The 16,855-nt window shown below is 41.9% G+C and overlaps 1 protein-coding gene across 8 annotated transcripts in view; it reads right to left on the minus strand.

Moving 5' to 3' along the window:
• Positions 1-558: 558 nt before the first annotated feature.
• The window catches only part of LOC147114040 (myotilin-like), a 153,814-nt gene continuing 137,517 nt past the window's right edge, over positions 559-16,855 (minus strand). For all 8 annotated transcript variants that reach the window (XM_085995575.1, XM_085995572.1, XM_085995580.1 and 5 more), the window contains 6 exons: positions 13,012-13,067; positions 12,305-12,440; positions 11,266-11,473; positions 9,518-9,683; positions 2,844-2,977; positions 559-2,011 (listed from right to left, as the gene is read on the minus strand). In XM_085995575.1, the coding sequence (XP_085851701.1) occupies positions 1,857-2,011; positions 2,844-2,977; positions 9,518-9,683; positions 11,266-11,473; positions 12,305-12,440; positions 13,012-13,067 (855 nt within the window). In that variant the 3' untranslated portion in view covers positions 559-1,856. The remainder of the gene's footprint in view (positions 2,012-2,843; positions 2,978-9,517; positions 9,684-11,265; positions 11,474-12,304; positions 12,441-13,011; positions 13,068-16,855) is intronic.

A 16,855-nucleotide genomic window follows, 5' to 3' on the forward strand; every position in this document is an offset into this window, starting at 1 on the left:
GGTGATACTGTGCTAGCTCTGGCAGGCGGCTGCAGGAGGCAACACAACCCTGTCCCAGCCTCACTGGAGAAGGGCAGCCTCCTTAGGCACTTCTCTGAAAAGTGCAGGTATGTTATCCTGGGCCTCTAAACTCTGGGAGGGGACGGATTCCTGCAGCTCCTCTTTCTGCTCACTCTGCCTGCAGCTGCAGCTCAGTGTATCCCTTTCAGCAGATCCTCCTCCTCTAGCCACAGTGGAATTTCCAGAAGGACCCCTATGATGGCAAAAGTAAATTGCGAGATACCCCTTAACAGTTGAGAATGTGATATAGACATAACCGGCAGTTGTAAATGGCCTAAGTAGCAAAAAGTGACTATAATACAAGCCAACAGTCTCCTAAAACTTTTCAGCATTTTACCTGAGAGCTAAGAATCCCTTTAAATATCATGGCAAAAAACTGATGAAAATCACCTCCTGTTATGTTGAAAAAGGAACTCTGTAATGCACTACAATATATATATTTTGTTTAGTGTGCTTTTACATGTGGTTGCTTTAATTAATACGAAGCAGTATCAGAAGTAATTTTGAATATCAGATCATTTTATTGATCAATAAAGTTTAAAAATTGCAAAAAAATTAAACATTCCATCTCTCTTTTAATTTACATAAAATTATGAAGAAACTTGCTTTTGTCTGCCATTATTCTGCAAAGCTGTGATTGTGACACTGTCTTGCATTGTGGCAAGCCAGGAACCAGAGTGGTGAATGAGTTAAAAGCAATTACTGTTAGTACTGCTCGCAACAGTCAATGATTTATAGCTTCTTCAAGAAAAGCACTAAGAAAAACACTTGGACTAAATCTTTGTAGAATTATACACTACTTTAGTATTTTGTATTATAACCAGTTTAAAAAAAAATGTTTACCAGCAGCCACTTCACTAATTGAAGCTTTGTATTATCTAAATGGCGGAACTGAAAAGGCTGTTGAATGGATCATTTCCCCATCACAGCTGATAGAAATGCTATTTTTTAGGGCAGATAGGATGATGCTCATCAACAAAATTGGCATTGTCTATGAACACATAGGCTAGGATGGAAGACCAGCAAATTAAAGTATAAGATATCATTCTTGTACTGAAGTTATTTCCACGCTGCTGTGCCCCTTTAATAACATGCAGAATATCATTTTTGTGTAGAGACCAATTTGTATGAACATAGGGCTGTACTGAGAATTAGTGTCTGTTCCTTTCAGTCTTGAGTGCCTGAATTGCTAGAAAAATGCTTTTACTCAGGTAAGTGGAGCTCTTATGCTAGTCATAGATGTCAAAGACTATAAAAAAAGTGTAATTATTGCACTTAAGTTAGCTTTTCATATAGTAAAGCACTATTTACTGCAAACTCACATGTACAAGCCCCAGACTGCCACAATAGTTTTAATGCAAAGTTCTTTGGAGTTAGAGCTCTACGTGCATGCAGCTATTTAAAATAACTTACAAACAATAAAGAGTTTGACTTTTTACTCAACTCCAGTAGCGCAGTCACACTTAGACGAGGCAGAACATCATCAAATCAGTTTAACACGTATTATTCTGCTTACTTATTTTCATATATTTATTTTCTCATCCATCTCAACTGATTACGTACCGTGTAGCAAATTTATTGTTCTGTGCTATGATGAACATCATAAGTACATGAATGAATAAGCCTTAACGTGCAACTCTTTAGTATGTATACAGTAGCATTCTTGCATTTTTACAACTAAATGTAAATTTATATACAAAACGAATTGTTTTGTATGCAATAAGGTGCAGGTAAAACATACTACATTCCATAAGCTGAAAAGCTAACATTGTCTATTGAGTTGAAGTGCAATGACATCACAGTTCATCACTTTCTACCAGGCCAGGGTATGCTGCTGTATATTGGGAGCCTGGGTCCAGCAGCAGCCCTTGACCATTCAGCACTGAGTATCGGCTAAATGTTGGCCGCACCTTCAGTGGCTTGGTGTTTGGAATTTGTTTCACTGGCCAAGCTGTTGGGAGCAAATAGAAAACATAATTGTTAGAATTTAATCTAAATTCATTAAAAAAAAATCATTAGTTGATATAATAATAAATACAGTTTATGTTGCCATTTCCCATGGGCTCTCTACTCCCATGGCCTCTCAGTGACGAGGCCATCTCCAGCCACTTCATTGTAACCTTCACCACCCATATCCCTATACCCTCTTCCAACCCTACTTCATTCTGCGTCCACCTTAAGAAAAACTCTTCCCCCAAGTCATTTTCAACTACGCTTTCAAAATCCCAACTAACTAGACTTTGGCTTTCTATTCTGGTACTTCTGCAGCAATTGATTTGTTCATCCACTTTCTCTCCTCCACCTTTGGTGCTCTTGTCCCTATTTCTCCCATCCCCCTATATGGCCTCCATCTTCACTCCATCAAGTCCAAGGGGCTATCTGGTTTAGCTATCCAGCAACAGATCTGGACCATCCCCAGCAATAACTGGCCTTACTCTCCTCTTCCAGAACCACCCACTACTCGAAGATCATCCTGGAGAGCAAATATAACCACCGTCTTCTTTGCTGCCACTCCCCTGCCCCCTCAACCCTCACCTCTAACAACAAATGCCAGGAGCTCATGGAGTTGTTTGTATGTGTATGGCAATAAGGGGCCAAAAGCCTGTTAGAGGCCACCCTTACCAAATTTGTTTGCCCTGAATGCACCAGGCCAATTGTTTGGCATTTGGCAAATTATTACTTGCAAGCAATTTGCAGAAAACCACATTTGAGTAAAGCAGGAGGTTTGTGCAGATTTGCCTAAATTCCTCGTACTTTGCCTGGTGTTTTTGAAGGCAACTCACCAGCGATATCCAGTCTTGCTGTGCAGATCGTTGACCCAGCTTCATTCTGGGCCGACACAGTATACCATCCAGCATCACGTTTATCGACTGGGAAAATTTCAAAGCCAACTTTACCTTCATTGCTATGGTATAGGCTGTCAATACAAAAAATATACCTTTATATAAATTGCCACTAAAAGCATATGAAATAGGTTTAATTGAATTCTCAGATATTAAAATCCAATAGTGAAAAGTTCAAAAACCTGATTTTTTTTTTTGCTTTTTGTTGTGTCCGTGTGTTAATAGAGACACTGAAGGCAGGAGTTGGTTTCACAGGTGTTTACTGAACAAAGTCTGGAGGTCGACTAACTGATACAACACAATATACAGGCTCATATAGCCCGAGTGGCCATTACCGGCATTACAGTACACAGGGGGCTCTTAAAGGCACATACACTACAATTCCTCCCCTTTTAGCCAACCAGTACATAATATTTTAAGTAATCATTAATTACATGTTACAAGAACAATAATCTACACATTGCTGCAGTTAATCAATTATAAGTCAGTCTCTCTGGAGGCTTCCTGACTCGGTCTGGATAACGCCTCGGTGGTGTAGTAGTTTCTGGTGGTGTAGTAGGTTCTTTTGGCAAGGCTGATTCGGCTTGAATGCCAGTGTCGGGTTCATCGGGTTCCAGTATCACCGGATCGGAGGTAGATACTATGGGTATCTCTACTTCATCATTAGGCGTATAGAGTTGTGGTGTAGGTTGTCCCTTTTCGGATGACTCTATGATTTGGTCAGCATGGCGCCTTATTATGCTTTCTCCAATGTCCACGGTATACATCAGCGGTCCTAGTCGTGTGCAGATAGTTCCAGGCTGCCATTTCTCGGTACGGTAGTCCCGGGCCAAAACTTGTTGACCTATCTGGAAGGTTCTAGTTGGCCTTTCATTCATGCCTTGAAATTGCCGGTTCTCCACGTCCCTTCTGATGTTTGGCTTGATCAAATCCAGCCGGCATCTTAGGCTTCTATTGAAGAACATCATGGCGGGAGTTTGGCTTGTAACCATATGTGTTGCATTCCTGTATGCAAACAAGAAGTTATCCACCTTATGCTGAAGTTTTATGTCTTCATTACCCATGGCCTTTATGGCCTTCTTGAAGGTCTGGACAAACCTTTCAGCCAATCCATTGGTGGCGGGATGGTATGGGGTGGACGTGTAGTGCTTAACCCCATTGTTTTTTTAAGAACTTCCTGAATTCTTCGGACACAAATTGCGGTCCATTATCAAAATAGATCTGTTCAGGCAGCCCATTCCTGGCAAATATGGTCCTTAATACTGTGATGGTTTTTTCCGTGGTGGTGGAGGACATCTTTATTACCTCCGGCCACTTGGAGTGTGCATCAACCGCGATTAAGGGCATTGAGTCCATAAATGGACCAGCAAAGTCGATGTGTACCCTTTGCCATGGAGATGAGGGCCACTCCCATGGATGTAGAGGGGCTTGTGGTGGAGCGTTTTGGACCTTCTGGCATCCTAGGCAGCTCTTGGTCATTTCTTCGATGTCTCCATCGATACCTGGCCACCATACAAACGCCCTGGCTAGGTTCTTCATTTTCACTCCACCCAGATGCCCCTCGTGAAGCTCCTTTAGAACTTTATCCTGGAGTTTGGGTGGAATCACCACTCTGGATCCAAACATCAAGGTTCCTCGGCACACTGACAGCTGTTCTCTTCTTTGCGAGAATGCTGGCAACAGTGGTTCGCCATGTGCTGGCCATCCCTTCACTGTTAAATCGTAGACTCGTGAGAGAGTCGGGTCATTTCTAGTTTCCCTTTCAATGGCAGAATTTGTTACTGGTAGACATTCGACTATGGTAGAGTGGAAAATCTCCACTGGGTCTACGGTAGGTGCCTCTTCTACCATTGGCAACGGTAAGCGCGATAAACCGTCAGCATTCCCATGCTGTTTTGATCCTTTGTATTCTATGTTATATTGGTGTGCCCCTAGAAAAAGGGACCACCTCTGTAGCCTTTGCGCTGTCATAATGGGAACACCCTTTTTAGGGTTGAATATGGAGATGAGGGGTTGATGGTTAGTCAACAAGGTAAATTTTTGTCCGTGTAGGTAATGGTTGAATTTCTTCACTCCCCATACCAGGCTGAGTGCTTCCCTGTCGATTTGGGCATAGTTACGCTCAGCTGAGTTCAATGAGCGTGACGCAAAAGCTATCGGCCGTTCCGAGCCATCAGGGAATCTATGCGATAATACCACTCCTACGCCGTAAGGGGATGCATCGCACGCCAGTCTGATTGGCAGTGATGGGTTGTAATGAGCCAAAACTTCTTTGGACGTGATTAAGTCTTTGTATTTATGGAAGGCACGTTTACAGTCTTCGCTCCATTTCCAAATTACTCCTGTTTGTAGCAGTTCATTAAGAGGGTGCAGAAGAGTTGATAAGTTCGGTAAAAATTTATGATAGTAATTTATTAATCCCAGGAACGACCTTAATTGTGAAACATTTTCAGGTGCTGGGGCTTTTATGACCGCTTCAATTTTTTCAGGTGACTTATGGAACCCTTCCTTATTAATTATGTGGCCACAATATGATATTTGATTCTGGAAAAATTCGCATTTGGGGCGATTTGCTCGTAGGCCCCGTTCTCTCAGCCTAGTGAGCACCTGCTCCAAATTGGCAAGGTGCTCGTTGTCGTTTTCTCCTGTTACAAGGATGTCGTCTAGGTAGCATTGAGTCCCCGGAATCCCTTGGAGGACTTGCTCCATAGCTCTTTGCCAGATAGCTGGAGCGGATGCTACTCCGAAAACCAGTCGATTGTACTGGTACAGGCCTTTGTGTGTATTTATCGTGAGATACTTTTTAGAGGCCTCTTCAACCTCCATCTGTAGATATGCCTGTGCCAAGTCAATTTTGGTGAAACGTTTCCCTCCGGATAGTGAGGCGAAAATATCTTCTATCCTCGGAAGAGGATACTGTACCGTGTGAAGGACCGGGTTTACAGTCACCTTGAAGTCTCCACAGATGCGAATTTTTCTCTGTTCTTCAGATTTATCATTATTCAACGTTTTCTTCATGACCGGGACGATGGGTGTTGCCCACTCGCTCCAATCTATTTTGGATAATACGCCTGCCTTTTCCAAATTCTCCAGCTCTGCCTCGACTGCTGGACGAATTGCGTATGGCACCGGTCTTGCCTTAAAAAACTTGGTAATTGCCGCATCTTCCACTTTTATTGAGGCGGTGATGCCTTTCAAGGTTCCTAGTTTCTCTTGAAACACTTCCTTGGCGTTGGCCAAGATGTCTTTTAATCGTTCAGGTATGACGTCATCATCATTTTTTTCCTTACTGGTCACCGTCAGTGCCTGAATGGAGTGCCAGTCTAAACGTATTTTCCTGATCCATTCACGTCCCAACAGCGGTGGACCACCATCTTGTAGAACGTATAAATACAACTTCTGTATTTCCTTGCCGTTGTATACAACAGGCACCCTTATTTTTCCTTTGGGGTATACTTTCTGCCCCGTATATGTTTTCAAGATAATGGATGTGTCTTTTAAAGGTATATGCGGAAATAGCCGCTCGTAATCCCGTCGATTTATGACAGTCAGAGCTGATCCTGTATCTAGCTCCATTTTAACTGGGGACCCTGCTATCGTGAGGGTAACCCAAATGGTCTGGTAATCTTCTTTGGCAATTACATTATGTAATTTGAGACAGCTTAGTCTCTTGTTTTCGGAGTCGCTATCGCTCTTCTGGTCTTCGGAGCTACTGTCCGTCATCATTTGTATCTTTCTGTACTTTTCTTTATTGATTTTTTTTTCCCCATCCGTGGATTTTTTTTGTCCAGATCGGCATACCCGTGCAATGTGTCCAATCTGTCCGCATTGCCTGCATGCTTTGTCCTTGAACCAGCAGTCCCTCTGGTCATGGGTGGATCTGCCGCAGCGATAACATCTCTCGAAACCCTGTGTCATTTCATGGGTGCTGAAGTCCTGTGTCTTTTGTTGTATCTCTGCAGCTCCTCTTGCGGCTGCTTCGTATGATACAGCCATACTGAAAGCCTTGTCCAGTGTCAAATCTTTCTCAGAAAGCAGCCTTTTCTGCATTCCTTCACTTAGGAGACCGCAGACGAATTTGTCTCGAAGATAATCTGCTAGTCCTGCCCCGAAATGGCAGTGCTTTGATAGCTTTCTTAATTCGGTGAGGTAATCAGCGTTACTTTCATTTTTGTGTTGATTCCTCTTGAAGAATTTGAATCGTTCCGCTATCAGCAGCGGTGTTGGGTTTAAGTGCTCCTGTAGGGTATCAACAATTTCCTTAAAATTCTTGTCCTTTGGTTTGGCTGGAGTGATTAAGTTTCGTAACAGCCCGTATGTCTCTGCGCCCATTAGATTTAGAAGTACTGATGCTTTTTTTTAAATCATTTTCTATTCCATTTGCGGTGCAATATACCTCCACTCTTTCCACATATGTGGTCCAATCCTCTATATCGTTATCAAAAGCATCAATATTGCCAGCCTTAGGCATCCTGGAAAAAAAATGGTGCTTCCCGCGCTTTTCTTTCTTTACTGCAGAAAAGATATGGCGCTTCCCGTGCTTCCCCGCCACTGCTGCCGATGACAATGCTGTTTTCCGCGGTTTTTAATTTTTTTTAAATTTATTTATTTACAGGTGGAGACTCATTCCCGCCGGACTCTCTCTGCTAGGTCTGAATGCCGACCTGCTTGCAGCGCCGGCCGTCTCCCGAGTGCTCCCTCCCCGTCTGTTACTGCTTGCCTCCGCCTTCGCTGCTTGGCCTCGCTGCAGAGCCAGCCGATGGAGCCCCAGCCCGACGCCCAGGATGGATTATTGCAGTACCTGCCACCAGCCCGGCTAGCTGGTGAAACCACAGCTTTTTCTTTTTCTTGCTTTTCTTCGACTTTGGACGTCTGAGGAATCGATGTCCTTGAGGTGCTGCCGAATTGCAGGTAAGTCCGTTTCCAATTCGTCGCCACTGTTGTGTCCGTGTGTTAATAGAGACACTGAAGGCAGGAGTTGGTTTCACAGGTGTTTACTGAACAAAGTCTGGAGGTCGACTAACTGATACAACACAATATACTGGCTTATATAGCCCGAGTGGCCATTACCGGCATTACAGTACACAGTGGGCTCTTAAAGGCACATACACTACACTTTTGTATTTTTGATGCTTATTAAAGTGAAGGATGTTAGTGCTGGGAAATGCAACATGTTTCCATTTTAGGCATCAAGGGGCCAAAGTTCCTTGGGATACAATCCTAGAGTTTGTGGAGTCAGTGGGAGGTGACCTCATTAGTAGGCGGTGGCAAGCACCACTATGTCTCATCTCTGGTGCCTGCCTGCCCATTGTGGCTGGAAACCCAGGAGCCTGCCCACCATGCAGAAGCCCACCTCCCAATCCCAGGCATGTTTTGAGCAAGGGTGCCAATCTTAAAAAAATTAATTAAGACCAGTCACATTTCTTCGTGGTCCAGGCTGCTTCCCTGGCTTGGATGCCACCAGTGGGGGCCAAATACACCCATATGGAAGCCGGTGTGCCTCACCTCACTGGATGTATCATCCTCCACAGATGCACCAGTTCCTGACTTGAGTGGCTAGAATGGGAACTCCAAACATTGGGAGGCTCGACCCCTTTAGTGTCATCTGTCTGCCCAATGATATGCTTTAACTTCAATCTTATAAAAGTGCTTCTTACTGTATCAGATTAAACTTTTGTTTTGCACACCAACCATCCTTGTGGCCTCTATGCAGTTGCAAATTTATTGCCAAAGAACTTGGCTTAGAATTTCTACAGTGGTTCTCCCGAACTCCTGCCATAATTTTAGTAGATCGGCAATAACTGAAGATAAACGGCGTAAACTTTTAATTAAATTATGATTTAAAGGGTATAGAATTAGGGACAGGGTAGCAAATTGGATTAAAAGCTGGTTGGAAAGGAATAGGAAAGGCAAAAAAGTGACAGATGGAATTCAATGTCTGTAAATGTGAGGTTAAAGAAAAGAACTAATAATTATACTTTGAATAGAGGAAAGCTGAGTGAGGTGGAAGAGCAGAGATTCAGGTTCATGTTCACATGACGTTAAAAGCAGCACTGCAACAGGATAAGGCCATAATAAAAGCTAATGGAATATTGGGTTTTATAGTAGGATGTATAGAATATAAAAGTCAAGATGTTATGGTGAATCTTTATAAAACCATGGTAAGACCACAGTTAGCGTGCTGTGTGTAGTTGAGCTCCACACTTTGGGAAGGATGTGGTGTTAATAGAGAGGGTACAGTGCAGGATGCTGCCTGGTATGAGGAAATACAAATACGAAGAAAGACTTGAAAAATTGTGGCTGTTTTTGTTAGGGTCGAGGCTGCAATCCCCGTGGGGCCCACTACGCCTCAGGTTCCGAATAACCCAGGAAAGTGGGAACTCTTGCTGTAAGGAGTCCCTGTTCCGATTGACCTAGGAAAGTGGGCACTCTTGCTGTAAGGAGTCCCTGTTCCGATTGCACCCCCTTGACAACATTTGTTTTGTGAGGGCTGCACGTAGGTTCTGCCCCATATTATGGCAGGGAAATGACGGAGACCTGGCATAACCGAGTCTCTGTCATTTGCGAGTGGGTTGTGCTGTTCTCCCACCGGAGTTCCAGGAGTTTGTCATTACCGGATTCTGTCCGTGTTGTGCTTTATCATTTCATGATCTTTTTTCCAGAAGATTATTGGCTGTGGTTCTCCAGTCACCTGACATTCCAACTTGATTTTTCCTCCTTCGATAGCTCTGGAATTCTGGAGTTTGTAAATAAATTCTGGTACTCTTATAGCCCCTCGTGCTTTAAGAAGAAAAATTTCAACATGAATTACTTAGCCACTGGTTTGGTCTTTATGAAATTTTACCTCTAGCAGCAGTTTACAAATTCCCAATTTCATTGCTCGGGACAGTCTCCTCATTGAATAAATGGTATATCGAACAGGGATCTAATAGTTTTCTTCTTGAGACCTAAGCTGCATTTGGTAAATGAATCATATCATCTGATTCACCAACAGAACCAATTTACAGGGGGTAATTTTAACCTAACCCAATGGGTGGGAAACTGGCGGGTTCGAGAGGTACTCTTGTTTACACTTCACCTGATTTTACTCTCCATTGACTTCACTAGAGAGTAAAAATTGGGTGTGGTATGACTCGGGCGGCTGGCATGATCCTGTCAGCTTCCTGGTAGGCAGGGTAGGTTAAAATTACCTTCAAAGATATTTAAGAAAATACAATTAATTATCTGTTAGATGCGGCAAAGAATCTAGCCATTGCTAGCATGTGATTCCCCTATTTTGCCATAGCTAAAATGTACAAGGCTTCACAATGATTTTTAATTCTGGATTGAACAGCAGAGAACATAGGAACAGGAGTAGGCCAGTCAGCCACTTGAGCCTGTTCCGCCATTCAGTTATATCATGGCTGATCTGTATCTTAACTCCATCTACCTGCCGTGGTTCTGTAACCCTTAATACCCTTGCCTAACAAAAATCTATCAATCTCAGTTTGAAATTTTCAATTGGCCTAGCTTCAATAGCTTTTTGGAGGAGAGGGATCCAGAGTTCCACTACCCTTTGTGTGAAGAAATGCTTCCTAACATCACCCCTGAATGGCCGAGCTCTAATTCTAAGGTTCTGCCCCCTTTGTTCTGGACGTCCCACCAGAGGAAATAGTTCCTCTCTATCTACCCTATCAAATCCTTTAATCATCTTAAACACCTTCATTAGATCACCCTTTAATCTTCTATACTCAAGGGAATGCAAGCTTAGTGTATCCACCCTCTCATAACTTAACCCTTTTAGCCCAGGTATTATTCTGGTGAATCTGTGCTACATCCTCTCGAAGGCCAGTATATCCTTCCTGAACTGAACACAGTACTCCGGATGTGAGAGGAAACTGGTATGAATTTCTACCAGATTGTATAAATACCATCGCATAGTCAATGTTGCTGCGAATAAGGGTCTTTGAATACAAGAGCCTTGAAATTTCACCATGGGATACTAACGTACAAATACTTAATCCATTTGTTTGAAATTCCTCTCTTCTCCATTTCAGTGGAGGTGATAACCCATTTTGCTAAAATAATGGAGTGAGGAATGTCTGACTGATGCATTAATATTTAAATGTTAATATCCCAAAGTGTATTTTCAGGGTCTGGATGTTAAATGATTCTTAACACCATCCAAAGGCTATAAATTGGTGAGAATTTTGGAGAGAATGCCTAAAAAAATGTCCATTTAAAAAGCCCTGAAATTACATCTTGGAAATTGTCAAACAAGACAATGCTTCCTTTAATACAAGGATCACCTTTCTTCTTGTATACAAGCCTGATTGTGTGCAATGAATTTTGTGTAATTCAAGTAATTAAAGAATACTCTCACCTTCTACTTCAAGGTATACTGTAAGCCTGCTCTGGCCCGCACGATTGATGGCTACACATTCATACTGCCCACCATCACTTGCTGTAACTGCATCAATGATGAGTGAGTGTACACCTTTTCCTGACACAAGCATCTTATGACCAATATCTTGTTGAACAGGCTGGCCATTTAAATACCACATAAGTTCTGGAGGTGGCAGTCCACTGACCTGTAAATACAACAATAAATATGTTAATTAGGGTTCAGACATATGCAAACCTGCTTTGCAAAGATTTTAGTGCCATAATGCAGTAATCAGCAGGGCACTTGTGCAAAAGTGTTTTTGTTGCAAGCAGTAGTAGAATGTCTAACGCTTAGAATTATTAGTGTGGATTTTTCAGTTTCTGACCATGTAGAAGCTAGGATGGATAATCTTACAGGAACTGACCTGAAATTTTCATTTTGTATTAATAACAAAAAGTAGACTGCAGATAAACATTATATTAAAACGGATAATACTGGAAACACTCAGCAGGTCAAGTAGCATCTGTGGAGGGAACCGACAAGTAGCATGTTAATCTGTAATATCCTTCAGTTCTGATGAAGGATCCACACCTAAGACATCAACTTGTCCTCTCTGCAGATTCTGCCGGACCTGTTGAGTGTTACCAGCATATTCTATTTTTGTTCCAGGTTTCCAGCATCTGCAATTTTTTTGTTGTTTTTTGTTTAAACCCCAAATTATGTTGCAAGAGAAAGATATAATTAAAAAAAAACTGGAAACTGTTTCCTATCCTGGGGATGGAATAAAAGTATAGAACTTTAGGGAGTTAGCTTTAAAATAGGAAGATTGGGTCAATATTAATCAGTTTTTTTAAAGTACTGACAAGCAATTCTACAATCATCAGTTCTAGATTTACATACTGACTGCACAAAAAATGTGCAACAAACACACAGGTTGAAGTAACTGTTTTCTCTATTGGTTTGCCAGATTCAAAAATCATGCTGCAGTTACTTTTACACGGGGTGTACATATGGTTTTTAAATTGGGATTTTATACCTTGCAATCGATTCTGCAGAGCCCATACTCTTGAATTAGCATATTCTCATCTGGTTTCTGTAGAAAGCGAGGAGGGAAGAGCTTCTCTTGGATCGATTCGTTCTCATTTTCAAACTCTCTGGAGCCCAGCTTTTGTCTATGGAAAGATTAGATTCTTAGATTCCGCTACTATACTTAAAAATAGCTCTGATGATGCTGCTTTGCTGCATATATGGATTATCCCATTCATTTAATTGGAATTGAGCATCTCCAAACAATTTGATGCACTTTTATAAAGAAATACTTTTCAGCATTTTGCGCTGCAGATTGTACCTCTGTGGCCATATTTGTTATCCAGGTCTGTTCAGTTTTTCCCAAACATCATGTTCAGGTTCTTGTATTCTTACGCTTAAACTTTTAGCCACACGGGTTGTCTGCTACCCGAGTTTCACAAAAAAAAATTCCAGACCGTCTCTAACTAAGCAGTTCTAAAGCATAAAATAAGGTAACCAGGGTAACTGAGAGAAACCAGTAAGTGTACAAGTAATTCTGTTTGTAGCTCGTAGGATTATTGACTGTTCTATAGAATTCACCCCTTCCCGCTCAATTTCCCTTTGACTTTACAAATAAATATGGACTGCAGAAATTTGATGTTCGTGTACCAAGTTTGGGTTTAATCAATTACCATGGAAATGGAAAGTCCCAATAAGAGAAGATTGTGTCTTTACCTTCCTGCCGGTGAATGGTGCGCCTGCCATCTTTGGCTATCTGAAGAGTTTTGTTGCTGAAATAAAAACAATTAAATAATTTTTATGAGATTTAATTTGCCCCTTTTCTTCATTCCCCAAGCAGAATTTAGAAATAAAAGGTAATTTTTAAACCATTTCCCTACATTACAACAGTGACTACACTTCAAAAAAACTTCATTGGTTGTAAAGCGCTTTGAGACATACTGAGGCCGTGAAAGGTGTTATAGAAATGTAAGTCTTTTTTTCTTTTTATTGATATTCATCATATGAAATATTGTGAATTAGGGTCTTACCAACTTTGAATAGTACCAGAAATTTGATGAGATGCTTCTGTTAAGTATCAAAATACAATGAAATCCTTTTCTATGAAAGAGTTTGATGGGTAACAAGTTGCACGAAGCTGAGATTGATTTTGGGTGCTGTATAGCATTGGCACTACATTTAAAGCCCACTGTGTGGAATTGAGCTGGTTGGAGCAATTTTATTTTCAAAAAGTGATAGTTTTTTTGTTTTAGCTTATAACCATTATTGGTACAGAACCTTCTTATTTTACTGAACTTATCAGCTCTTTTCTGCTTAAGAGCTTAGCATTTGTCTTTTAACAAAAAACGTGAGAAATGCTTGTTTTGCAATGTAATTAATGACAACCAAATTGCAGGGATTTTTAGCTTTGAAATGTGTGAATTCTGAGAATATAATTCAGTTGGCAGCAATGAAAAGCTAGCAGTCAGTCACGAGGCACCTGCAGTAATGTTCCTTGACGGGTGTATTCTGCAACTGACAGGCTATCTGTTCCAACACAATAGCAAAATACTGCGGATGCTCGTCAGGTTACCATTCAGAGAAGTTCAAAATTACCCACACTATGTCACCAACAGAGTGAACACTATTTCAGTGACTCAGAGGTGTATTGATTTCTTTGTGGGTTCAATGATGAGACATTTATGAAAGAGAATGAGTTTTAATCTAAAGTCTGTTCAACTCTTTGATACAGCTTTTACAGGAGACACGATGCTGTGATGCATCTAGAACGAAACCGAAACTAAACTAACTGCCTTGCTTCTCTCGGTCACCTGCCCTCTGCTGGTCAGGCACAAGCAATCAATACATGCAATCATGCTATTAAGGCATCATAATCGAACAGGCAAATACCATCTCTATTTGCTGATATCATTACATCTCCTTTTCTTAAAACAAAAGTATTTTACTTTTAACTAACAACATGTTTTCTTTGTATTAATCTGCATTTTAACTGTAACACTTAATGAACTTACATTATCATTATCATGATCAAGGTTTTTTAACCTTGCTTTGTGTGTTCACATGAAATATGTCAATGCACTAGAACTTGAAGAAAGAATAAGATAACATTACTTCCTTCTGTAACAATAGTCCTTAAATTTGCTCAATGAGTCTCTCAGGAGGCTTCACGTGTCTTGAGGATTTTCTGATTGATTGTCCTTGAATCTGAGTTGTTGCCTCAGATGATGTGTTCTCAGCTGTGTGATCAGGTTGTTCAACAGTATCAGTCTCTTGACCTGCTGTGGCTGGTCCCATGAGAAGATGCCTACGATTTCTTCTCAGAACAGCACCCTCATCTGTCTGAATGGTGTATGATCTTGGTTGAACTTCAGTCAGGACAGTTCCCTTCTGAGTCCATGTGTTTGTTTTGTCTTTCAACCTTACTTGGTCACCAGTGTGGAGTTCAGGTAGGTTTTGTGTTCCTCTGTCATAGTAGTACTTTTGCTTTTCTTTCTGTTGTTCTTTGAACTTCCTCACTTTCTCCCCCTCTTTTGTTTTCAGGAGGTTCTCCGGGATGGGTAGGTTTGACCTTAGCCGACGTCCCATCAGGAGTTGGGCTGGTGACATACCACACTCGAGCGGCGTTGTGCGGTATACAAGCATGCTCTGGTAGAAGTCAGTTCCACCGTCTTTTGCCTTGTACATCAGTCTTTTCACTGTCTGGACCGATTTTTCCACTAGTCCATTGGACTGTGGAAAGTGAGGACTTGACGTTGTGTGGACAAAGTCCCACTCTTTGGCAAAGTGTCGGAAACGTGCATTGTAAAACTGAGGTCCGTTGTCTGTGAAGACCTCGCTTGCCACGCCATGTCTGGAGAATATGGCTTTCATACATGTTATCACAGCATCTGCAGTGGTGGTGTGCAGTCTACAAACCTCTGGATACAGGGAGTAATAGTCTGTGACTACAAGATAGTCCTTCCCTTGACATACGAATAGGTCAGCGCCTACCTTCTGGTAAGGTCTGTCTGGTGCTGGGTGTGGCTTTAGTGGTTCTACCGGATTGCTTGCTCGATATTTCAGGCATATTGTGCAGTTTGACACCTCATTTGTCACATCTTGGTTGATTCGTGGCCAGTACATCACCTCTCGTGCTCTTTTCTTACACTTTTCGATTCCCAGATGTCCTCCATGGATCTTTTTTAGCATCTCTCTTCTCAGACTCTTTAGGATAACTATTTTACTTCCTTTGTAGATGATGTCTTCGACCACTGATAGTTCCGCCCTGCAGTTCCAGTACTCTGCTATATCAGGTGAGCAGTCTTGCTTCATGTTGGGTCATCCATCCAAGATGCTTTTTCTCAGTCGTCTCATTGTTTCATCTTTGTTTGTCTCAGTCTTTATGAGCTCCATTTTTGCATCTGCTATGGGCAGTGCACTTGTGATCATGTCCACGTAGGCGTTCACTTTGTCATCCATTGTGGTGTTTGTGGGCTCACTTGGGTCTACAGCTCTGGACAACGAGTCTGCTGTATACATCAGCTTACCCGGTGTGTACGCAACATTCAGTGTATAGCGTTGCAGCCTGATCATCATTCTTTGTATTCTAAGCGGACAGCTGTTTAGTGGCTTTTGGAACAATGCAATCAAGGGCTTATGGTCAGTCTCTACACTGATTGCTTGTCCTGCCACAAACTGGTGAAATCTTTCACAGGCGTATGTGATGCTGAGCAGCTCCTTTTCTATTTGAGCATATCGCGTCTCCGCGTCTGTCATTGAGCGCGATGCATATGCAATAGGTTGCCAGTAGTCATATTGTTGCAGAAGAACGGCACCGAGCCCACTCTGTGATGCATCTGATGATATCTTGATGGGTCTCGCTGGGTCATAAAACCTCAGAACTGGTTCCTCTGTAAGCAGTTTCTTTAGATCGCTCCATGACTTCTCATGGGATTCCATTCCCATTCTATGTTCTTTTCAGTTAGTCTTCTCAGTGGCGCCATCTTTTCTGAGAGGTTGGATATGAATTTCCCCATGTAGTTGATCATTCCATTAAACCTCTGCACATCCTTTTTGCATTGTGGCTTTGGCATATTCTCAATGGCGGACACCTTTCTGGGATCTGGTCTGATGCCCTCACTGCTAAGGATATCTCCCACGAATGTCAGTTCTGTCACATACTGATCAATAGTCTCACCCATTTTCTGTACACATGTGAAAAATCTGTGCCTCTCAAACGTCACGTTACGTTTAGGTATGCAGTAGGCCTCAAACTGTTCCATTATTTTATCTAGCTTCATTTTGTCTCCATTAGCAGCGAATGTGAAGTTATTATACACCTCCAGCGCTTCATCACCCACGACATGTAAGAACAGTGACGATTTCTTTTTATTACTTTTCTCGTCAGCTCCGATTGCTGATAAATACAACCCCACACGTTGTTTGAACTGTCTCCAATTTTCAGCCACATTACCTGTCAACTGAAGCGTCGCCGGTGGGTGTAAACCTTCCATTTTTTCACTTCGTTAGCTATTCTCCAATGGTAAGCAACGATGTTCTCTTTTGGCTTGCTAATTTGTGG

Source organism: Somniosus microcephalus, chromosome 8 (genome assembly GCF_052327205.1).
Source record: "Somniosus microcephalus isolate GS21.2 chromosome 8, FLI_Smic_1.0, whole genome shotgun sequence".
In the NCBI taxonomy this organism is placed as follows: Eukaryota; Metazoa; Chordata; class Chondrichthyes; order Squaliformes; family Somniosidae; genus Somniosus; species Somniosus microcephalus.